Source organism: Mercenaria mercenaria, chromosome 1, assembly GCF_021730395.1.
Source record: "Mercenaria mercenaria strain notata chromosome 1, MADL_Memer_1, whole genome shotgun sequence".
NCBI lineage: Eukaryota > Metazoa > Mollusca > Bivalvia > Venerida > Veneridae > Mercenaria > Mercenaria mercenaria.
Genome location: NC_069361.1, coordinates 110,956,456 through 110,981,880, shown reverse-complemented (window position 1 = coordinate 110,981,880; position 25,425 = coordinate 110,956,456). Strand labels below are relative to the sequence as shown.

At 34.9% G+C, this 25,425-nt stretch overlaps 1 protein-coding gene across 2 annotated transcripts in view; it reads left to right on the top strand.

Annotated features, from left to right (window-relative positions):
* LOC123526545 (probable serine/threonine-protein kinase roco6) overlaps positions 1–25,425 on the top strand; it is a 76,430-nt gene that overhangs the window by 27,182 nt on the left and 23,823 nt on the right. For both annotated transcript variants that reach the window (XM_045305745.2, XM_045305752.2), the window contains exons 2-12: positions 1,436–1,493; positions 4,671–4,781; positions 7,988–8,047; positions 9,950–10,013; positions 11,936–12,205; positions 13,433–13,663; positions 14,284–14,421; positions 16,500–16,712; positions 17,923–18,020; positions 21,037–21,268; positions 23,234–23,340. In XM_045305745.2, the coding sequence (XP_045161680.2) occupies positions 1,491–1,493; positions 4,671–4,781; positions 7,988–8,047; positions 9,950–10,013; positions 11,936–12,205; positions 13,433–13,663; positions 14,284–14,421; positions 16,500–16,712; positions 17,923–18,020; positions 21,037–21,268; positions 23,234–23,340 (1,527 nt within the window). In that variant the 5' untranslated portion in view covers positions 1,436–1,490. The remainder of the gene's footprint in view (positions 1–1,435; positions 1,494–4,670; positions 4,782–7,987; positions 8,048–9,949; positions 10,014–11,935; positions 12,206–13,432; positions 13,664–14,283; positions 14,422–16,499; positions 16,713–17,922; positions 18,021–21,036; positions 21,269–23,233; positions 23,341–25,425) is intronic.

Below are 25,425 nucleotides of genomic sequence, written 5' to 3'. Positions count from 1 at the left end.
AAAACTTGCATGAGGTCGACATTTTTCAAATCAGTCTAGCAAAAAATCAAGCACACGACCCTATCTTTTTTATTCGCTGAATTTTCTTAGTATATTCTGAAGTTTTGAAAAATAAGAGTTTAATGAAATTTTACATTGTAGAAAAAATTTCGATCGTAACGTGCAGAACTACCTTAAGCATAAATTTAATGTTTGTGAATCCTGTGCTTTAACTGTTTTCACGTTAAGCGCCGAAAATTATGTAATCCATAAGACCATGTGCTCAGCCTGATCACATTTCTACGCACTAACATATTTTTGTGTGAAAACAATATGCTGAAATTTACATTTTATTCTGTCAATTACTTTGTGACTGCAACCGTTTCTAAAAATAAAATTAACACATCTGACTTTTGTGTGTATTGCCCTTGTAATGATATTATGGATTTTTGTCATAGATACGAAAGTTTATCTCAAATTAGTTGCGAAATGATGATGTCTGCATGAAAAAAAAAAAGAAAATAAAAATTATCTGAAATTATCGACTCTAACAGGCACTTTCATCAAATTTATTTAAAAATTGATTGCTCGCAGGAAGTAGATATATTATCTAGGTACGTTTTGGTCACAATTTTAGGCAGAATAATGCTTGAATGTAGCAGCTGTCGATTTTGAAAAAATATGACCACCTAAAAATATTTTTTTCTGTCTTCTGTCCGGATTTTCGGGTACAAGTTGGCATTTGTTTTTCAAGATATATACTTTAAAAGAGAGCTTAATCATTTTCAATAGGCGTTTCATTCATCAAATTGTGTAATTCTTCAGTAAAAATTCGCAAAATGGTTGTAAAGACAAACACTAAAGTGTCGATATTTTGGCTACAGAATGTACCTTAATTTGTTAACTTTTTAGTTACTTCGTAATTGCTTATATATGTTTCCTTCAAATATGCAGGTGTGACTTCTTATCTCTATGGGCTTTCTCGGCCAAGTAATCAAAGGACACTGGCTTCTAATCACTTGTCTCTTATGTTATCGGTTCGAGACAACTATACTTTCACGTGAGAAATCTATCCAGCTGATGAAGGTCCGTGGCTCAATGCTGTCTAGATCAAGTGTCTATTAGTCAGTAATAGATCGAGAGAGACAGAGACACAGACACAGATAGTGTGTGTGTGTGTGTGTGTGTGTGCGCGCGTGTGCGCGCGTGTGTGTGTGCATGGCGTGTGTGTGTGCGTGCGTGCATGCGCGTGTGTGGGGGGGGGGGGTTAAAATTTCACATATTGATACGTCTATTCAATTTTCAATTTTTTAATTTATTTTTGACAATTTTTTAAATTATTTTTGACAATATAGTTTTATTCGGACTTTCATAACAGTATGTTTAATCATAAAACAAATAGAATGGTAGGGAAATATCAGCCGAAACTGAAGAAGAAAATATTACATTTTTACAGGGATAATAGATGACGACGGAACTACAGATGTCCAGCCGGTATATAGAAAGCGGTTATGGTAAGATTTATTCCTACTCGTAGGTATTCTTTAAATGTTTTCTAGATGAAGTATATTTATCCATGGATTTTCTGTCATCTGTTTTCTTTACCTTGAATGCATATTTTGAGCCTCATGGCATGCAAAATAAGAACTACAGCGTTTACATCAAGTTTTTTCTTTCTCATTGGTAGATATCACGGAAAATACAATTATTAGTGTTATCATTTTTCTGTCACATTCAGTGCACATAGTTAATTTAGTACAATATATTGGCCTAAAACAGCAGTTAAGAAACAAATTCTTATGTCGGCACTTTAGTTAGTATTTTCGTCACCGTGTTATATTACACATAAATGTATGAGAAAATCCAGTCATATGTTTATCTATGACGATCTAAGAGAAGACTTATCAAAAAGTGTTTGATGTATTTTTTACTCAACCTCTGATCAAAGGAGGAGAAAATGGCAGTACTGATACAGAATCATGAAGCCGTTATGTAAAATTTTTATAACAACATGTGCAATATTAATAAAATTTGGGATAGTTTTTCACGTCACGTGTGCATACAATAAAAATACCACATGAGCATATGAATGACCTACACTGTATAACATTTTCAATAATTTTGCATCAAGGTATGTCAGTATTAAAGAGCAGATTTGGCGGATCAATTGAAAAGGCCATGACACAAGCTAGACAGAATGAGTCAGTAAAAGCACAATATGAGGTAATAAGATCAGGGTACACAAACAGAGTAGACGTTGCCAAGAAAAGGGGCAGTAGTCAAAATCATGTTTAAAATCTTCAAATGCAAATGCACTTCAGTGATTCGGGTAAACATTCAATTGAATGACATAGGTGTTATTTGAAACCTGGACACAAACGTAATTAGTGACCAGCAAAACAAGCAAAATATGGACATACAGGTCTCTACGAAAAATGTTGCAGAACAAAAGTACGAGAAGTACTACCAAATGATCAGAGTCACGACAGCCCGAAGAGCTCGGACGTATCTGTGTCGCTTTTTCGGGTCAGTGGTAGACGCCGGAAGAAGATCATGGACAGTGAAGTTATCAAAGGAACATACCCCAATGACATTCGAAATACTCACTGGGGCGGACGTCACATGTAATCCAGAGGACTATTAAAATAGGTTAGGAAATATCCCACTGAGAAAATGGTACAGATCATTATTTGGTGTAGGTAATGCAGAATTATAAGTTCTATGGCAGTCTCAGTGTAAAACAGAATCAGAATAAAAACATCTGTGTTGAGGAGGTGTATGTAGTAAAGCGATTAAAAGAGAATCTTCATTTTTTTCTAGGGCGTCCTGCGATAGAAGCGCTTGCGTTCACAGACAAGGTAAAAATCAATTCTTTCAACGCATCGCCCGAAAATATTCAGTCAAAATTTCCAATATTGTTTGAATAACTGGGCAATTAAAATCTGTAAAAAAGATCCTTTGGAAGCATAGAATGCAACCACGCAGAAAAAATAGCAGATTGGGTTTAATTGAGTCTGTTAATGAGAGGTAATGAAATGTGCAACGCCACCTACGCCCCTAGCTCTGGCTGGCTTACGTGGAACTCTATTACACATATATTGAATGGCCTCCATGATCCGAAAGGACAAAAAAAGATAACAACACTAAATCAATGTACGGGGGAACGTTTTACAGCCGCTACACGGTAATACTGACTGGTAATAAAGATAGCTTTAGATGCAAATGTCAGACCATATTCCCTCGTTGTACCTCGCAGAGTTCCCAACGGTCAAGACCGAAGTTCAAAGAATAAAGCAAATGGGGTCATATCACCAATAGACGAGCCAACCGAGTGGCGTGCCGGTATGACGCGCCAACACATTAGACTTTGTGTAGACTTTTCCCGCCTCGATGAGACTATCACACGGGAAAACACCATCTACCGTCAGTAGATGAATCACTGGCAAAACTTTCAGGGAGTCGCTGGTTTAATGAAATTGACCTGTCAGCATGTTTTGGGCAGGCTACACTTGCAGAAAAGCGACGCCTTCTATGTACCTTCATAACTCCATTTTGGAGGTATTGCTTTAACAGGGTTCCCTGTGGGTATTAATTCAGCGCCCGAATATTTGCAAAAGAAACTGTCGCAACTTACTTTTGGGGTCAAATGTCAGATGAACGACTTCTAATCTAAGGTGCCACTAAAAGTGAGTGAGCATGAATCTTACTTGAAGTGTTCGAGATACTGCAAAGTGCGTACTGAACAAGCATGTTATTGGCTATGGAACAACTGAGGCCGATCCCAAGCTTTTTTTTGAAATACCGGTGCCACAAAATGCATGTACGAAGATTTCTGGGTTTTGTAAATTAGCTAGGATTCTCATTAAACATAGCACACTACTCGAGTCCATCAGGGAATTACTTATTATTAAAACTAAGATTGCATGATTATGGGAGTCTCCTTAGAGATCTGCTTTCCAGCGTATCAAAACAGAGCTAAGTTAAGCTCAGTATGACCCATATTTAGAAACTCACTACAGATAGTTCATCATTCGAACTAAGGGTATAATTAGACAAAGGCACGGGCAGTTATGGACGCCGGTAGCTTATACCTCAATGTCACTATCTGAAACTGAGCGTGGGTATGCTCAGATTGAGAAAGAGGATTGTTTAGCCTTAGCATTGATCTGCGAGAAATTCGCAAACTTCCTAAGAGGGATGAAAAACAAAAAAGAAACAGACCACAAACCTGTGGTGCCCTTATTTGGTACAAAGGGTTTGTCCGAGTTACCTCCAAGAGTTTAAAGACTTCACATCCGATTTATGAGGTTTGATTACACACTTAGCACATTTAAGGTAAAATTCTGACACAAAAGAGGGCAGTAGGTAGAACCATCAATCTTCCTATTGCCACATTAAAGAATTCTATCCACCAACCGGTGTTTCGAATCAACAGCAGTAGTGATAAGCAATTCGAAATAAGCAAACGTGACCCCTTGACCACGGAGCCCATCAACCGTGCAGCACTATCCCTGCTAGTCAGCAATGAAACACCTCTCATGCACCTATTTAAATGGAATTCTATGATACAGATATATCGTACGGGATACATCATCCAAAATGACCAGGATATATAACAACACTGAGTACCACCTTCGCTTTATTATTTCTTTAAGAATTTAAATCTTAATATTGTTCTGCATTGTTTACAGACATCAACAAGTAGACGTAACCCCTCAAGGGGTCCTGTGCCTGATGTTCAACGTGTTCATTATAATGATACTAACGATACTGATGACGATACTGGTGTGTCATTTTTCCCGGTAAGAAATCTGTGTACACTAGTTGTCATATTATATTCTTCAATAATTGCATTGTGTTAGTATAGGAATAGATAAAATGTAACATTGCATGCATTTTTGCAAGGTGCGTGCTTATAAGATAAAAAACGGTCAATTTATTCGTCAGCTAAAACCAGTTCCAGAACTGACAAACATTTAAAATTCGTTTACATTTGGTTAAGTATATTCTACTTACCACAGGTTATTGGAACAATATTTTTGTTTTGTGAATTTAAATATTAAATGTTACAGTCAGACAAATATCTGTATCCTAGCTTAAATGAAATAATACTGTTATTGATGTAACCAAGCAAAAAATAATTAACCTTGACAAGATTGTATTCACTTGCCTCATTCTAACTTCCGCGAGCCTGCGCGCGCGTGTTCGGGTGAATCGTTTAATTTAACATTTTCGAAATAAACGAGGTATGGAAGAAATTTATTCATTTTAATTTAAATTCCGTTTTCAATTTACAAATCATTAGTGCGTGCTAGCGTACGTGCGTGCGTGTATGTGTATGAATGCGTATGTGTTCGGGTTTAGCATCTCGTCTTTTCAACACTCTGTCAGTCATATAAACGTATATCACACCGTAACCACGTGACATGTTAACCCACCCAGTCAAATTATATTGCCAAAGTACGAAAGACAAAGAGTATGACCTTGTCCCGAAATTACGAGATTAAGTCACTCGTATCCCATGACATTGAGATCTCTACTCGTTATGACGGCTCCATATCTCGTTTTTATGAGAAAGTATTTCGTGTTACAATTAATGCTGCCGTTATTACAAATAAATATCGTTCTTATTCCATAATTACAAGTAATTCTATCATTATTATAATTAAATAACCCGTATCATAAAGCTACGAGATCTTTGCTCGTTAAAACAACTTCATATGTCGTTTTTGTGCGAGAAAATATTTTCTGATTACAATAAATAGTACTGTTATTACAAGAAAATCGTATCGTCATATTAAGGTCATTGCAGCCAATTTTTCTGGTAATACTGTAATGTGTAGAAAAACTTTAGGACATTTGACTGTTTTGTCTTAGTAGCAGAAAGATGAATTTGCACGTTTCTTGGTAGCCAAAATAAATGTCTGTTGTGAAAAAAATAATTACACAAAAACTGCATAATAAAGATAGGTCTGCAGCATTTGAAAAATAAAGGAAAAATATATCTTTTGAAATGTTGCTTATTTTTAGCTATCGGTATTTTCAACTGAAAATGCCGTTCCAGGAGTATTTCCGCGATACTTTTCTATTGCGATTTACAGGTATACAAAGAGGACTTTACTACTTTATGTTATAACTTTTGACATATTCTTTGATTTTAATTGTACTGATATTGGTCAAAATCATATGATGTCCTTCAGCATTTTTATTACAACTACAATATCTGTAAAACGTTGCAGTTTCTATTTCGAAACATTTGAATTTCATAAGTTTATATACTCACACCTCTCAACGCACAAGTTTGTTAGAATACACGTCCATTACCTGCTAACTTTCCATTCTTAAAGTGCCCCTTATTTTCAGAATGGTCAGTTACAGGTTAATCATGGACAGGTATAGCAAATTATCTCGCCTCCTACAAGATTCTTGCATTTCTATTGGTAAACAGACGTCACGTGGAGTCAGGATATATTCCATATCCTGTTAGTACATTACCGATATGAATTTTGATTAAAAACAAAATGGCTGCCGCATCGCTAGAGTAATTAAAACAAGTCAGATTATAAGCCCAAGCTATAGATATCATTTCCGAGTTAAAAAAAATTAGTGTTTTCCTGCCGCGCCAATTTTTCCTCTCTAATTAAGGTTCGTGAAGTTAGTGGAAATTATATAGAAAAACAGTAACTCTGTAAGGCACGGCCGCGATTGACAGGTTGAAATGTTGTTTTAATTAAATCATCGAAAAGCAAAGGAATTAACACATTTGTAAAACAGCAGTTTGTTGTAGGATCATTTAATCTACCTGCAAGATAAAGGAATTAACAGGAAACGGGACTAAAGCAGAGGTTTTAAGACATTTCTGACATCGTGTAATCTGATGATTTTTAGAAAGGAATGAGCGTAAAAGTTTTTCAAAACCAGTTCATAACCTGTATAAATGAGCTTCTGTGTTTTGTGATTCTGTCAAAATACAGTTCATTTTGCATTTTATGGCTGGTGTTAATCATCTTTAATCAAAGCATGAACACCAGAGAAGATTTCAGGATTCCAGTCTGCACTGCGATGTAACTGTAAGTAGCTTTATTAATATAAAAATTGTGTCAATCAGTACAGCGAGGATGTAAAAGGTAGTCGGCAAGATAAAATTGTTACACTGCTTGTTGGTGACAGAATACGGGATATACGCTGTCTCGAAAATTCATATCAGGCTCGAGCTTCGCTGTCGCCTGATATGGATTTCCTCGACAGCGTATATCCCGTATCCTGTCACCAACAAGCAGTGTAACTAATAATATACTGTATTATAAAATTGTGTGAATAGTGCAATAATACGATTGAAGGCGTTATTGCATTTTCCCGTCCATGACCATGGTTCTCATTGTATACCTTGGGATAGTGAATAAGATGTACAGTAGTATTTTATTTCTGGTCTAGCGCCTGTTAAATATATCGAGAAGTAATTTTGCCACAAATAGAAAGTGTCGCGGAAAGATGTAGTTAACGTCTTGCTTCAAATATCTATCAACAAATACATTTTAATTTTATGAAATATATTAAAGTGGGGTGAAAATGGAAAGGGTGTGGGAAGGGTAAGTAAAAAAGAGGAGCAATAAAATGTATGAACATAAAAAGACCAAATAGGGGCACCGCTTCTGAACGGTATATAAGCTATATAAAGCAAACTGGCGATCTATATTTCTCAGTTGTTTCATATGTAAAAAAAAAAGTAAAACTATGACATTAGAATTTCTGAAGGCAAAAACTCCAGCATAGGGGTCATTATGGCGGAGCGTAAAATCATAGATTAATTACGTTCCACTGCTGGCCATATAGTTCTTGTACACGAGTGAAGCTTACCCTAGGTATCTTTGTCCAACATAGCGATACGGGAAGGTATATTTGAATGTTTACCGTCAATTTCGCTGTCGGTCTTCACATCAAACAGTATTATATATATAATTAACAAGAAATTCCTCATCATTAAAGTAATATTTTATTGACTATATAGGTTCGTGATGACGATTCATTTATGAGCGTCAGAGGAGGCTCTTCTTGCAGTGAAAGTTCGGTAAGCTATCGAGTATTCTATTTGTTATAAGAAGACTTTACTGTTCCTATAAAAAGTGAAATATGTATGTCATCTTTTCTTGTTTGTACCATTCTTTCACCATATATGATCAATATCAATTATAAATAAATTCTGAAATTTTTAAGGTAGCTGTAACGCTTTATGAATGTTTTCCTAAATGCATCTCTTTTATTACATTTATAAATCATTTTATAAATAGAGGGAGCGTAATAAATTAATAACCTATACATATTTGTAAAGGTCTAAATAAAATATACAAATCATAGCAGTGTATCGTATTTCTACATAGTTACTCATGATACTATAGTTTTATCTTGTTTTCAATACTATAATTTCGACATGCGACATATCTCATGTCTCAGCCAAGCCTTGCGACAACCCCAAAGAGCCCTGTCACCAGTTCAACGTCCGTTTGAAAACTCCTCTGTCAAAGATAAGTCACTGGTCTTATATACTGTCTTACCGGTCAGTCATTACAAGCTAATTTACAAATGATACTAGAAATACATTCTGCATGCCCACGGGCAGAATGTTGAGCCCACCTACACCTTTGACCTTTAAGTGTGATCTTGACCTTAGATCAAGGGACCTGGTTCTTGCGCAGCAAACTCTGTCTCATACTGGTGAACATTCATACCAACATACATCAACATCCCACAATGCAGGAAGAAGAAATGCTCCCGACAAACTTCAATTTGACCTTTGACCTCCAACTGTGACCTTGACCTTTGAGATAGAGACATGGGGTTTACGCGTGACACTCTTTTTTATTGAGGCAAACATTCGTGCCATATATAAACAAGATTGGTCCATGCAAGTCAAAGTAATGATCCGGACAAAACCGGACGAAAGCACGGACGGACTCATGCACATACAGTAATGGCTATATCGAGCTCACCGCAATCGGGCTCGACAAAAATCATGTCAGTCATTCTTATAAAAAAAAAGTTACCTTTGTTAGAATTTAATTGATGTAACTACATTTTGTAACCATTAAAGACACATGTGCTTCCATGAATTACTAGTAAATCAGCATTCCAAACATTCTTCTCGTTATTTTAAAGTTTGTTTCTTATTTTCTTTCCCCACAACTGTCAAAAGTATTCGCTCACTGTTGACAATAGTGTGCGTCATACATTATGAATTACAGTTTGCTTTCTGCGTATTAATGTAAATTTCCGTAGCGTTTTTGAAAAACAACAAAATTGTAAGAAAGAAAGATCTATTCATTTTCTGCAGTGACAGTGTGTTAAACCCTTAACCAAACAGAAAAAGGTAATGGAATTGAAACATTCTTTAAATCTGTGACGGTAAACATGACCTATTCATAGATTTGAAAGTCTTTTTAAAATATATATCTTATCAGCTTTATGTACACTAAGTCGTTTCTGTATTTAAACGGTATTTTTGAAAATAGTCTTTCAGATGAGCATGTTTAGTACTTCTAATCCCATGGAAACTTTCTACCATATCGTTGTTTATGTATGATATAGACAATAGACACAATACATCTGAAACAGAATATGATATACGTTACTAGTTAAAAAAGTGATATTATCGCTGTTAATCGAGCTCTCTGAATAATCTGAAAAAGAGCTAGTTGTATTTTAAAATAAAAGTTCTGTTCACTTTATGTTCCAATTAGTTCAGACATATTTGATAAACTTAGAAGTGCACATTAACAGATTTTTGTCAATTTGTTCTACATTTTCAAAATTACACACGTTTTTATGTACATATGTTCTCTTTTATACTTTACAACATAATTATACAGTGTCAACTAAAATGGTCCTGACATAAATGATGTTTTGACGTAAATTTTCTTCTAGTGGAAATAGTTTCGCTATCACTTGCATTAATATCTTTAATATCTTCAAACAGGAGTATGCAAACAAAATGCAGAAAGGAGATACAGCTGGTTTTGATACACAGGGTGAAAGAACAGGTAAAGGAATTTCAATTCTGTTTTATTTAATAACAGTCTGTATGTCATGTTTTTAAACATCGCCGAATATAAGTCCTTTGCAGCAATTTCCGTATGTTAATAAGAAATTCAACAACATAAATCACAAGTATGAACAGAAAGTTATATCATAGTCGCCTTTGCGTTTTTACGTTTAAAACAGCTGTCAGTTATTGTCATAAAGTACACCACTTGTCACAAGGACGGAAGCGTAGTGACGAACCACAAAAGTGCTGAATAGTCAATATACACGTGTTTTTAAAACAATAGTTGATATCCACTTCCAGTAAAATATTTGATAGTTTAAATAGATAACATTAGAAAATGTCTATGCCCGAGAATCTTTTAAGTAGTTTAATTACACCATCATGAGCAAGTCATGACTTACAAGTTTTTAGACAAGAAGTGAGTATTCCCATGGGAACAAATTGTGTACCTCTTGTCGCAGATTTGTTTTTATATTGTTATGAAAGAGACTTTATGTTGAGCCTTTCTCCAGATACGCAGGCAGATATTATAACTGCATTTAATAATACATCACACTAACTGGATGATATTCTTAATATGGATAATCCGTTTTTTGGTCAATTGGTGGGTACTATTTATCCTAGGGAGCATCAGTTAATTAAAACTGACTATTCGGATACTGATGCTTCGTTTTTAGATTTACATCTCTCTATTTATGACAATATTATACATACCAAAATTTATGACAAGAGGGATTATTTTAACTTTAGTATTGTAAATTTTCCCCATTTGGATGGGGATGTACCTCAGGCTACATCTTATGGGGTATATATATCTCAATTAATTCGGTTTGCCAGAGTCATGTCAAGCATTTCAATGAACGTAATCTATATATTACAAGTAAACTTCTTCAGCAAGGCTACCGTTATTACAAATTGCTTAAATATTTTGTTAAATTTTACTATCGTAATTCTGATTTAGTTTTAAAATTCAATAGTAATTTAAAGACACTTCTGCGAGAAAGTTTTTCTAAACCCGTTTTTAATGGGGATGTGGTTTACAAACTTCGTAAGGTCTTGGGTCATGGTAATTTTCCAAATGTATTTGGTAAAATTATAAAACGTTTTATTAAAAAAGGTTACGACCCAACTGTTTTGAGACATACCGCATGTTTAGTGTTCAACCGGTTTACAGTTGGACACTACGCTTCCCTCCTTTATTGTGTCTGACGGAAGAGGGGGAGGACTCTATGATAAGCAGTTTTTAAATCCTACCAGGACTAAACTGTTTTGATATCTGTCTTCTGGCCTGTTTCGTCGGGCCCTTAAGGGTGTTTCTCTTGTTGCTCTGTCTTCTGAAAAGGCATTGAGTACATACGTTTTTTGGTTCTAAAGGTTTGCTTTTTATATTTTTATACACGAGCATTTTTTGTGTTTTTACATGCCATGCCTTTTTGTTTCCATTACGTGTGTTAGAGATTCACCTGGAGGGGATTACTTTTATTTACACTGTCCCGTGTCTTTGGAACATGGTGGGGGTAAGAGTGAGGTTGGGTGCGCACCATAAACCGGTTTAAGCTCCCCAGTGGTGTTTTTGCCACTGACCGTTCAAAGGCGATGCCCCACTGTGTTCCTTTGTTTGTTCGTTTTGTCCTCTTCTGTAGGCTTTGTGTGTGTGCGCGTGTATGTGTGTGTGTTCCTTTGTTCGTTTTGTCCTCGTGTGTTGGCTTTGTGTGTGTGTGCACGTGTATGTGTATGTGTGTGTGTTTGTGGTGTGCACGTCTGCGTGCTGTAGGTTTCGTTTTTGGGAGGCTGCGAGTTTGGTACGCGGCATTCCCTGTTTGATATTTGCCTTTGTTTTTTTACATTTTCATTGAGTGACTTTCAGTCACTTTTAATTAACTGTCATTAAATATAATTCCCTGTTATCCTCCGCAGGTATGCTCCCGAGAGAAATCTTAAACATGGATAAAAGATCCATAGAATTGTATAACAGAGCTCTCCAGGAAGGTGAAGAAAAAACACATTGTATCCGTTTAATGGTCGTCGGACATTATGGTGTTGGTAAAACAACACTGACAAAGCGATTATTTAAAGAGAATGTGGATATAAAGGAACGCAAAAGTACAGATGGTATAGATGTGCATGTTGGAAGGTGTAAAATTTCTCTTAAAGATGGTACTTGGTTTACAAGTCCCACATATGCAGGTAATACTAGTTTACATGGTAATGTCGATATCTGGAAAATGACAGGCAAAGAAATAAAGGCACATAATATAAGTATAACCATAGCAATGACGAGATATAATGTTGTGCCTGATAAACGTTCAGATTGAAGATTGAAAAATTGTTGAAAATATGCAATTCTTACTTCGAAACGGCTAAAAATTGTCTCGTTTTAGAGTCTGATTTAAACTTATTAAGATATTGCAAATACATGTTTTTGTCCAAATACTGAGGTTGACATCAGTTGTTTAAAATAATGTTAAAATTAATATCTTTTTAAGCTTTTATTGTTTGACCGCTGACTATTGTATTGCCGGTCGAAACCATTATCGTGTTTCACTATCTAATTGTAATGTGAGCCATAAATGACTAAATTACTTATTACTCACGAAGGTACGATTCACCCTGATTTGTATTTATGCTTACTTTCATACAAAAAAGATAATCGTTTTTATTAAGCTTGTCTTCTGTGCGATGAAAACACATCCCTACTAGACAAGGCAAGATCATTTCTGCACCCATCCTCATTCAAGTAAACGTAATGCTTGTTTGAATTTTCAGGAAAGAGCACAACTTCAGTTACAAAATGAATCCCTCGTTTACTATATCCGCCGCCTCTTCAAATGTTCTTCCTAAATCCTAATATTTCAATGCTTGATTCAATTTTCGACGCCAAAATAACATTTTGTCTGTTATTTTAACATCTTGCGAATATGTTGTACTAAATGATTTCTTAATGGTATACGTTATTAAACAATATCAGTAAGGACGAGGCTTAAGCCATTCAAGATGGTGTTTTCTGTACTGCCAAAGACGGACCTTGAATGAGGTTTATGAACTTATCAATAAATGTTGGATATGAACGAATCTAATAATTGCCGAGAAGATCCTGTATTGAAATAGATTAAGGAAAATATTCCCGTCTTTATCTTTGTATAACTTCGGCAGTTTTACGGCAGATATTATATGATAATTTACAAAATGGCAAACATTTATAGTTCTATATTGTCTGAGCTTGAATGCTTACATCTATCAAAATCTGAAAAGCATATCGTCTAAAAACTATGGATCGTAAGTATTCATCATAGTACTTATTACTGTTATTGTATCCGTTGGCTCGATGCTGCTGCCATAGAGGATGCATTGTATATCCGAGGACATATACTCCTTGTTTTCGTTTCTGACTGTTTCACATTCCGGCTTTGAAAGGTGGGAACAAAAAGAATGTTATGCAACGGTTAGCTAAGATTATGCAGACAACATCAAATGAAAAGGAGCAAATAAAGTCTGCAACCGCTTCAAGTATTACCACAACAGCTGTTGAAACAAATATGAAGTTGGAGCAGCAAAGTAAACGAAATGAAGAAATGGCGGAACCCCCGCAGTCCGGAACATTAGAAATAATACGAACCGAAGACGAAATAATGGATGCTCAGACAGGTACCTCAATCAATTTATTATATAAGTAATTATGATACAAGGCTTCGTAAAGCACTAAAGTTTCTGTTAGATAGCATTTATTAAATTTGGCAATAAAACTCTAGACATGTAATTCCTATGGGGACTAGCAGCGACCCGCTCATTACTGATTTATTGTTATACTGTAACACAGTTTGACTTTGTTGAAGCTTTTAATGGAACCGCGAGGTACCTAGATGGTATTTGAAAGATAAACAATCTGTATTTTTCAATATTTATAAAAAAGAATTACAAATTAACAAGGCAAATACATCAGGTTTATAATTTTTGGACTTTACCAGTTGTGGAAGGTAATTTAGAAACAAAAATATATGATAAAAGAGACGAATTCAATTTTGAAATTGCTGTGTTTGGGGTGTTCAATGCCTTCGGTAAATCTAACCTTATCTTTAATCTTTTATTAGAATTATCAATCCACTTCCTAAATTTGCCTAAATTTGCAAGGTCAACATTATTTTTGTTCTTCGTTATCATCAAAAAATTTTCTATTGCAAAATGTTAACATTTCAGTTATGTTATTCCTACACTTGATAAATAAACTCTGTGACATTTTCTGTATTATTGTTCCTATTTTCTTACAGATACGAAAACAGAGATCGCTGCATCTATGCGGGAACATGGTGAAATACCAAAGGTCAAAACAGGCAAAGAAAACAAAACATCATTAAGAACTAACGTATATACACCATTTCAAGATAAACATAGAGATGTTACTAAAGGTATGAAATAATACGAAAAATGATAGCATGTTTTCCTGCATTAATTTTGAAATAATTTTAAGTAGGAATGTAATATATCGTTATATCAAGCCGAATTATTTATGAAAAAATAACACAGTTTCAATTGGAATAGCAAATAACACAGACTCATCGAAACGAAACCTTGTCGCAGTTTATGTATGATGGTACAAACATGCATAAGCAAAGCAGAACAGTTAAACAACTCACTCGTACGATAACGGAATTTAGTACAAAATAAAGAATGCATATGTATTTACAATAGTTGCTGATTCTGCCATCTCTGTACTGTGTATTGAAATGTCTGAAGAGCACCAAGACATTGTAACGACGGCGAAACGCTAATATTTTATCAAAAAACGACAATTTTGTGTTTGCGCGCCTGCACCCTTGCAAGACCGACAAATATTTCATTTTTCGTGTTTGAGCGCTTACTTTTCGTTCTGACCTGCTGGCGTATTGGCACTCTTCAAACGTGCTATCGCACCAGAATAATATTACTAGAATCAGCATCAATATCAGTTTTTGTCGAGCCCGCTTGCGGAAGCTAAGACATAGTTGTCCAAATGGCTGTTCGGTGTATGTGCGTGCGTGCGTCCGTGCGTCCGTCTGGATTTGTTTGTCCGGACCATAACTTTGACATGCACAGAGAAATCTCGTTTATATTTAGCATGAATGTTAACCTCAATGAGACGGAGTGTCATGCACCAACCGCAGGTTCCTATCTTAAAGGTCAAGGTCACACTTGGGGTCAAAGTTTAAATTCAATAATGACTTTGTCCGGAGCATTTCTTCTTCATGCATGGAGGGATTTTGATGTAACTTAGCACAAATGTTCACAACCATATGACGGAGTGTCGTGCGCAAGAAACAGGACCCTAGGTCTTAAGTCAAGGTCACACTGGGAGGTCAAACGTCAGATACAAAAATGACTTTGTCCAGAGCATTTCTTTTTCATGTATGGAGGGATTTTGATGTAACTTGCCACAATTGTTCAGCATCATGAGACTGAGTGTCATATGCAAGAACATAGAATTACTTCCCTTTGTTATTACTATAAATGGCTTATATTGTAACTTTTTTATTACTGGTCGTAGGGAAAAGTCAAGACCACTTTTCGGTAGTACAGTATGCATGTTACATCCAATTTTGAGGTGTATTTTGACCTATCTCTATTCGTTAGGATTTTTGTGTGGACTTCCCTTTGTTGTTACTATAAATAACTTATATTGTAACTTTTTGCAATCATTTTTTATTTGGCATAAATGTTTGCCTCAGTGAGACAGGGTGTCATGTGCAACTCCTTGTCCCTTTGTCAGCTGGCGGGCTCGACATATTGCCCATGGGCATCTTGTTTTCTTACATGGATTAATACTTCATTTTTAACTCCCCTGAATTTTGTTCAGGGTGAGCTTTTAGTATCGGTGGATACTCCGGCGTACATCGTCCTGCATCAACATTCTTTGCATAAATATTTTTTCTTCTGAAACTGCTGGTGAGAGTTACACCAAACTAGGTCAGAAGCATCGGTGCAGACTTGTATCAAATGTGTATAAATGGTTTACCTTGGCTCCTTTTAGGGGTCGCCAGGGCTAAAAACAGAGAAAAAAAAACTTTAAAAAAAACGTCTTCTTATGAACCAATTTCATTTTCAAAGATAAAGACCTTGAGAATCATTTATATAATGATTTATAGCATGTATAGAGTTAAAACATTCTGTATGTAATAAAACAGATGCAAAACAGTAAAGATATTCGAACGAACTAAATGTCAGAAGGCATGAATTAAAACAACAGCTATCACACACGAAAAGAATTATACATGATAACGTTTGACTAAAATTTGGGCATTTCACATTGGGTAATGAACAGCATTGGTCATATATGATTACTCGTGAACGAATTTACATATGAACGGAGATATTTTTGCTGTATAATTGTATATTAAGTGCCTACTTTGCTCTAACCTTTCAATAATTCTTACTTAAATATACATAATCAGTGCTAAAATTATATAAGATTAATTGTGATTCCTGTAACAGATGTGTATTTGTTTTTCAGGTGGCAGTAATAAGAATATATTCAGGCGATTGTGCAATTTAATACCTGTTGGTAAAAAAGGAAATTCTGTGGCAAGTAGTAATGTGAACACGTCAGTTGAAACAATAGAAGTAAAAAGGGAGGTACCCAAAAGATGGAGACCTTTCTTACATCGTGATTCCATAGTGTCTATCACAAGTACAATTCCGGATACAAAAGATCTTGCTGAAACAGGTTATTTAACTTGAATAATTACAACTTGCTACTCTTATACAAACGTATTGAAGGATGAACCATAATCTATAAACTATTTAGAACGTAATGACACGGCGCAGTGTAATTAAGAAATAATTTTCTTTGTTGATGCTTGGCCACGTTTAGAACATATTTCATATTCAATGTACTACTTATAGGCTAATATAAATGTGAAAAGTTTTAAACATTCTTAAAAATATGTAGCCAATAACGTCGTAAAAATTAATTTAAAACAGAGCATGGTATCTGCCCATATCAGTTTTGACGATGAACTAGACGGAAAGTAATGAAGAAATTTCAAAAAGACCTAAACAACATGCTTGAAATGGTCAAAGCAATATTTCATTTTTATATGTATAAAAGATCAGCACCCTATGATTTTTTATTTCATTAAATTTGTAGGTACTAACTATAATAGAAGATTTAATATAAGTGCTATTTGTGCGTTCAGTAAAACACAATACATTCTTGTGTGTTTCTGTGACATGTTAAACTGGTAAAGGACATGAAAAGGAACACAAAATATTATTTTCAGTTTAATGTCGTTGAAACAGTAACATGCCTTTAACATCATCTTTATCTAAAGGTTCGAAGTCTTGCATTCGTTTACTGATTGTGATATATGAATCGTGCAATAATGCCAAGACTTCTCAAAGTGTTTTGGCTATAATAGGAAAGCATTCATTTAACCCCCATGCATTGTCAGTATTTATAGCTTAATATTGTTTATAACTGACTAATAAATCGGAAGAATAAATTATAAACTGATAGTAATTATACAGATAATGCCATAGTAATGCAGGAAGTTATGATTGTGTATTGAAAGCAATGCAGTTATGTACCATCCTTCATGTCAAGTATATGCATACTACACAAAAGTTAAAGAAAGTGACATGTTGAAGAACCTGCATAGACTGCACATTGAAATATGCACTTCGTTTCGACTGAATGTATGTTTGTATTAAGTGGCATTGATTAAATCTATGTATCTTATATTTCGGTGGAATATTTTAAACATAACATTTGAATTACTTCTGAGATTACTATAGATTTTCACTTTCCCATGGATAGCTTCAGTTACGTATCAGTTTTCAGGTTTGAAAGATACATTAAATTAAATTAGATTTCCAGTAATGGAAATTTTAAACAATTTTGTTTGTACTAACGTTTCTAAATGTAAATGTTTTAGGAACGACAAGTCGATCTGTTGATTCACTGCGCAAAAGCGGGACAAACCAGGATACTGCAAAAGCAAAAATCGAGGATAATGTCCGAAAAGACTTACAGGTATTTAGTACATCTCTGTCACCGACATATGAAAATAATAATGCATTTACAATTTATTACGCTAGGTGCATTTTTACTTCGCATGATATCGATAATATATATTCTAATTGAGTAAAGTTGAGGGAATCTAATAAGTAAAAACAGGACAATGTATATCTTGAAGTCAGTAAAGATCAATGGGATGTATTGTATGCATCGTTTCCTAGAAATGTGTTATTACTTTGTACATACACAGTTGCTTAATCAACAAAAGAGCTTTTTCATCTAGCATTCTGTACCATACGTACCATACATCTAGCATTATCATAACGCTTTGATACGGATAAGACAATCCTCCTGGTAGTTTTTGATATTCATGCTAAACTTATACCTCCGATAAACATGGGTAAGTTTGTTTTTTTGGAAGAACAGCTAATAGGTACAAAACCAAACAATGAGTAAGTTGACTTACGTTCCACTGTTACATTAGTGAAATTCCTCTTTTAAGAAATGGCAATAAAACAGGCGGTAAACAAAAAATAAAATCACTAGAATATAAGGAAGCATTTGACAAAATAAATGCAATCGGAGACACATACTACAAGTCGAGTCTGTTAAAGAAATGAAATGATTTTTTTCGGTGGTCATGCGAAATAAACGACAAAATAGGATCGGCAAATCCTTGAATCGCGCTAGCTTATAAAACGGTTAGGACGAAAATGCAAGTTGAAATAACTTATCAATATATATTTAAAATATCCTTACAAAGTGTTATGAGTAATTAGAAAAGTAAGATAATTGAAAACGTGGACAAATCAGAGTTACCATTCTTGTACACTGCCCTTCCTCTCAATAGCCTATACCATTGTGTGTGGTTTTAGCAACGTTTAAACAGTTTTCGAATAGCAGCATTCGGCGAGTTATCTTCCCAAATGATTTAACAGGTGTCGCTACGGGCGAATAGGTCCTATCATGCGGTGTACTCTCGGCTTTTATCATAGTGTTAAAAAAGTGATTCAATTATTTAAAAAGATAGAATCATGTAATTTATCAATATCATCTATTTAGATAGCTGTTTCTTCTGTTTTTAACATGAAATTTATAGCCTCACTTCAAAATGCTGGCCAGTAATATATAACTGAAATAGTGTCGTAGCATTTATTGTTAAGCGAGTCACATTTCTATTTAATGTGTGAGCAAAGCGGGGTTAGCTAATTTAGCTAGTTGAAAATATTGCTAAATTTACCTCTGTATGGATGCTTTGTTTCACAAAGACAATGATTTCTCTGGTTATATTAAGTTTGCATAAAATTTCCTATCCACTGGCTGCATACTGATTGTTATCATAAAAATGTGCATGCCATGTGTCCTGTTATCTCTAGGGGGTTAAAGAATATGTCCTTGAAGCAGACTTAACACTTCCTGCTCCCACGTTGGTGTTACATATTGGACAGTCTGATGTTAAGGTAATGTGTATAATAAGGTTTCTTAATACTTTTAACACTGATTTGACATAATGTCTAATAGGTCTCACATTTGTTTTTGTTTTTTATTATTATTATTATTTCCAAAGCTCTACAAATTTGTGGTCTGTATAGTAAAAATCCTCCGGGGGTTTTTATAATATGTAAAGATTCATATTTTGACATTCTTGTGATATTTCTACTTCGTTTTCTATAGTTAGGAAACAAACGTGTCAGTTTTTTTTTTGTTGATTAAAAACATTTCAACTAGTTGTTGGGGTGTGATATCAAGAATCGATGCTTTAGGCCCGACAAAAATTTGAGATTGAACCAATGACCATGCATTTTAATGGAAGTTTGTATTTCACTTTATGTGGGCAAGTTGCTGTGAATTTGAATTGACTGAAAATTAAAGAGGCAGCACCATAAAATTAAAATTAACACGAGATATGTTAATTTGTCAATAGAGATTATTTATGCCTCATGGATGATATTTTCATAAAATATATGAGAAAACAGCTGTAATAATTAACTGGGCTGATGGAAATTTGAAGGGATATCTTTTCACAAGGGCATATATTTTAACGTTTTACAGTAATCATTATTATAATTTCTGTATTATTCAAGACCTCATTGCATTAAGCTGTGTATGCAGATCTTTCCGATTAAATTGTAACTTTAGGAATATATACTGTCTATACTGTTCCTTATTTAAAGAATGTAGACTGAATACTTGCAAAATGATAAAAGGATTTTCCAATGAGGGCATTTAATACTGAAAAAATACTTAAAAGCTAAATAAAACATTTATTGCCACAATTAACAAATATGACAATCATACAGTCCATGTATAAACTGGCACACAGAAAATGCACTTTAAAACAGTCCTTACAGCTAGTCTGTTATTTTTCAAAGCATAGAATATCAATAGATATGAATAAAGCTCTTCACTCAAAATTTTGCTCAAGTGATAAACAGCTGAACTTTGATGACATTGTCGGATACTTTCCAAATCTACTAATATTTTGAAGTCACAGCGACTGTATAACGATGTAAATAATGTATACAAACTTTTCACTCTAGGACCGATTCGCATGTAGCGCCACCTATACGCGCACCTGTTTTATCAGGGGAATTAACTGACCGATATCGCCCATTATACCTTGGGCGAAAGTGTAATCGGCTTACAATAAAGGGAGACAATTCAAAACGAAAGTGGTAGAATCATGACTTGTATGCATTGTACTTCCTCTCAATTGCATCTGTCATTGTGTGAAGATTCAACAAAACCTCTTTAACAGTTTTGGACTTGGTATAAATATGTTGACAGACGCACGGATGAAAGACGGAATAAGCAAGCACAGACGGAAGGAGGTCATTGCCATATACCTACGCCTTTCATTTTTGTAAAGTGAAATTATAATAGTATATTATCATGACTGGCAAAATGATTCAAAAATTGAACAGACTGTGTGTTTACAAGAGGACGTTAACTTGGGTTTCGATGTATGCTAGCATTAGCGAGATTAATTTTTTCGAGTATTGGTATCATATTTTCACTATATTGTTTCCAGGAAGTGATAAACGAAGTACGACATGATGTGTTCAACAAGGATGAAGTGCTTTGTGACTTATCACTGTGGGATTTCGCCGGACAAAACATATTTTATGCTACCCACCAGGCTTTCTTGTCACAACGTGCAATTTACCTGCTTGTCTTAGATATATCTAAACATATTGATGATACAGTACAAGACGATATATGGCATTTTGATTGTCATGGGGAACAAGAATGTAAAGTAGCTGGTATGTTTACAATATTCAATATTTTCAGACTGAATACAAGAGCTTACATAATATGCAAATACAAAAGTTGTATTTTCATTTATAATTATTATGATTATTTTTAGCTCACCTGAGCACGAAGTGCTCAAGATGAGCTATTGTGACCGGTCATTGTCTGGCGTCCGTCGGTGTCCGTCGTGCGTCGTCCGTCGTGGTGAACACACTAGAGGCCACAGTTGTGACCCAATCTTTATGAAACTTAGTCAAAATGTTTGTCTTTGGTGATCTCTAGGTCAAGTTCGAAACTGGATCAAAAACTAGGTCAGTAGACCAGATCAAAGGAAAAGCTTGTGAATACTCTAGAGGCCACAGTTGTGACTCAATCTTTATTAAACTTGGTCAGAATGTTTGCCTTGATAATTTCTAGGTCAAGTTTGAATCTGGGTTATGTGAGGTCAAAACTAGGTTACACGATAAAATCAAAGGAAAAGCTTGTGAACACTCTGGAGGCCTCAATTGTGACTCAATCTTTATGAAACTTGGTCAAAATGTTTATCTTGATGATTTCTAAGTCAAGTTTGTAACTGGGTCATGTGAGGTGAAAAGCTAGATTACCCAGTAAAAGTGAAGGAAAAGCTTGTGAACTCTCTAGAGGCCACAGCTGTGACTCAATCTGTATGAAACTTGGTCAGAATGTTTATCTTGATGGTTTCTAGATCAGATTCGAAACTGGGTTATGTGGATTTAAAAAGTAGGTCAGTAGGCCAGATCAAATGAAAATCTTGTTAACACTCTAGAGACCACAATTTTAGTTTGAAACTCATGAGAATTAATCCGAATATTTGTCTTGTTGACCTCTAGGTCAAAAGCTAGGCCACCCAGTCAAATTAAAGGAAAAGCTTGTGAACCCTCTAGAGGCCACAGTAGTGACTCCATCTTTATGAAACTTGGTCAGAATGTTTGTTTTATAATTCTATGTCAAGTTCGAAACTGGGTCATGTAAGATCAAAAACTAGGTCAGTAGGCCAGATCAAAGGAAGATCTTGTTAACATTCTAGAGTCCACAGAAGCTCATGAGAATCGGTCAGAATGTTTGTCTTGATGACTTCTAAGTCAGGTTCCAATGTGGGTCATGTAGGGTTAAAAACTAGGTCATACGGTCAAATCAAAGGAAAAACTTTATAACACTCCAGAGGCCACATTTATGTCCCTATTATTATGAATCTTGGTCAAAACGATGATCTTGATGATCTTTAGCCAAAGTTTGAATCTGGATTATCTGAGGTCAAAAACTAGGTCACCTCTAAAAATCAAAGAAAAATCTTGTGCATGCAATAGGGGCTGCATTTTTCATTTTATATGCATGGGACTTGGGAAGAATGTTTGTCTGCATGAAATCTGGGAGGAGTTTCTATCTGGGTCATGTGGGGTCTTTTAAACTAGGTCACCAGATCAAATCAAAGAATAAGCTTGTTTACACTCTAGAGGGCACATTTTTTTATTCTATCTTCATAAAACTTGGTCAGAATGTTTGTTATCATGAACTCTGTCTCCCAAATCCGGGTCACATGGTGTCTAAAACTAGGTCACTAGGTCAAATCAAAGGAAAAACTTGTATACACACACGATGCACTTTTTTGGCTCCAATATTTTCGAAACTTTGTCAGAATGTTTGTTTTAATAAAACCTTGGAGTTTGAATCTGGAATATGTTGGGTAAAAAAACAAGGTCACTAGGTTAAATCAAAGAAAATGCTTCTTTACACTCAATAGACCACGTTTTTAGTCCAATCTTAATAAAATTGGTCAGAACATTTGTTTCCATGAAAACACTAGGTAAAAAATGTTTACACTGTTACGGTGTGTTACTCAGGTGAGCGATCTAGGACCATCTTGGCCCTCTTTTTATATTTATTTGTTCTATAATTTCATCACTTAGTTCTTTATATCCTCACAATTTGAACCGAATTATATTGTCCTTTAACAGAATTTATTGAGTTCTGGCTAAATTCAATCCACGAATTCTGCAGTATTCCAGGTGAAAATGGACCGCCAGTTATACTTGTTGGAACATTTGTCGACAAATTAGAAAAGGTATACATTTAAGTATTGCGTTTGGGAATGAAACCATTTTTTTAATGTTTTGTCTGAAAAAAGAATTAGCAGAGTATCATTTATCCCTACACCTTAAAACGTTAATGGGCAATAATGGAAACAAAAAGGTATTACACACAAAAACCAGGACACTGTATTTCATAGGTAATATTTAACAACTGCTAAGAAACAAATGATCGGCATCGGTAAACGGAATACCACATCTTATATATTAATTGGCAATCTAGTTTAGATTTAGGAATCTGCCCACTAACTTGCTTCTGTAAAATTGAAAGCTTCCGAAACCATACAATTCAAAGATATGATTATTAGCATCTTTTATAATTCATGCAGTGATAAACTCTAAAACGGCGTCCCAAGCCTACAAAATCGTTCCCTAATTTACAAGCTTTTAGCACAATTCAGAAAAAAATTTATCAATTTACATCTTTTTGAAACTGTATTATAGCTGAGTTCAATTGACACGATTAGAGATTGTGTCACAGCGTTACTAAACTGTCAGAAAAGTTAAGCTCAAACTACCACATTCAGTTCATGCAGTCACTCATACCACACATTACGTAAATATATGACTACATGTTTATGTATAAAGGTGTAAGTCGACTGCGAACATACATAGATGAACACAAATGGATGTTGTAATAAATCCACGGAGGTAATAGTCGGACAAAAACATACACAAAGAATAAAAACAGTAGGGCATCGCCTTGGAAACGTCTGTGGAAAAACATACGACTGGGGATTTATAACTGGTTCACTTGTGCCAAACCCCACTCTTCAACACAAACCATATTTTATCATTAATGTCAGACAGAGTAAGAAATAAGATCCTTTACACATAACATTAACTCCCTGAACTCATTCTTCAACAAAGTTGGGGCCTCCTTGGCCGAGTGGTGAATGTCGCTGACATTGAATCATGTTTATCACCATGGCTTTCGGAAGGCCAGTAGATCCAGATACCTACTCGTGCCTAGAATAATGTTTGGAATGTACCTGTAGTCTTTGCAACCATTAAAAGTTGGACGTTTGCCATATGACCCTTAACTGTGTCAGTTTGGCGTTAAACCCATAAGAAGAAAAAATATTTTCAAAAATAGGCTCAGATTAAGATGTTAGAATCGTAAACATAACTTAATAATTTTGCAGAAGCCATATCACAATTCTATTAAGGGCCTGTCGAATCAGGAGACATGGGGCATTTATAAGTTTTCCGTCCGCATGGGGATTTTGAGAGCTAATTGTCACAGAGTTCCCCATGCTATCCGTCAAACAAAATCACAAACACATCCGACAAAATGTTTCGTAACAAATATAATTATAAACAACGGTCTAGAATTTTGCGAAGTTTGTAAATGACATTTCTTTAAACACAGGTTAAACATTACATTGAATGTACCCTTTGATTTTAAAGGACAAGAAATGCTATCAACACACTAAGTACGTGGCAATATTTTACATCCGCTCATTTGTGAAGTGATAGTTTATACAATCTAAAAGGAGTTCTCTTAGACATTATAACGCAAACAAACAAACTATAAGTCGATTTTTTGTTTCTTGTCCCCCGGCTTTTTAGAAGAGATGAGCAAAGAAATGGTCTGCGTTCGTCCGTCCTTTGTCCACCAGTCCATCACACTTCGTGTTCGGTTTAAAACTTTTCAATTTGTCAAACAATTTCAAAACCATTTGTTGCAAATATTTCCCATAATAAGACGCATGACACTTCAAAAACTGAATTTATCATGTTTGATAGCAGACCTCAATTGAACAAATGTTTTACAAATTCGATTAACATTGCGGGTGATGATATCAAACGTGAAAGCACAATTAGATATCTCGGTGCATTTCTTGACGAAACCTTGAACTTTAAAGATAATGTAAATCGCAAATGTCGTACAGACATGTTGAATTACCTACGAATTAAGAACATCCGTAAAGCTCAATTTATTATTAAATAAATGTATTTATGGATGCTTTCTTTTAAACTTCTTAAGAGCTGGGTCGGAAAGACTCTGGGTTGAAATATTAGTGGGCGAAGTTGCAGTCTTTTGAGTAAGTCCGATA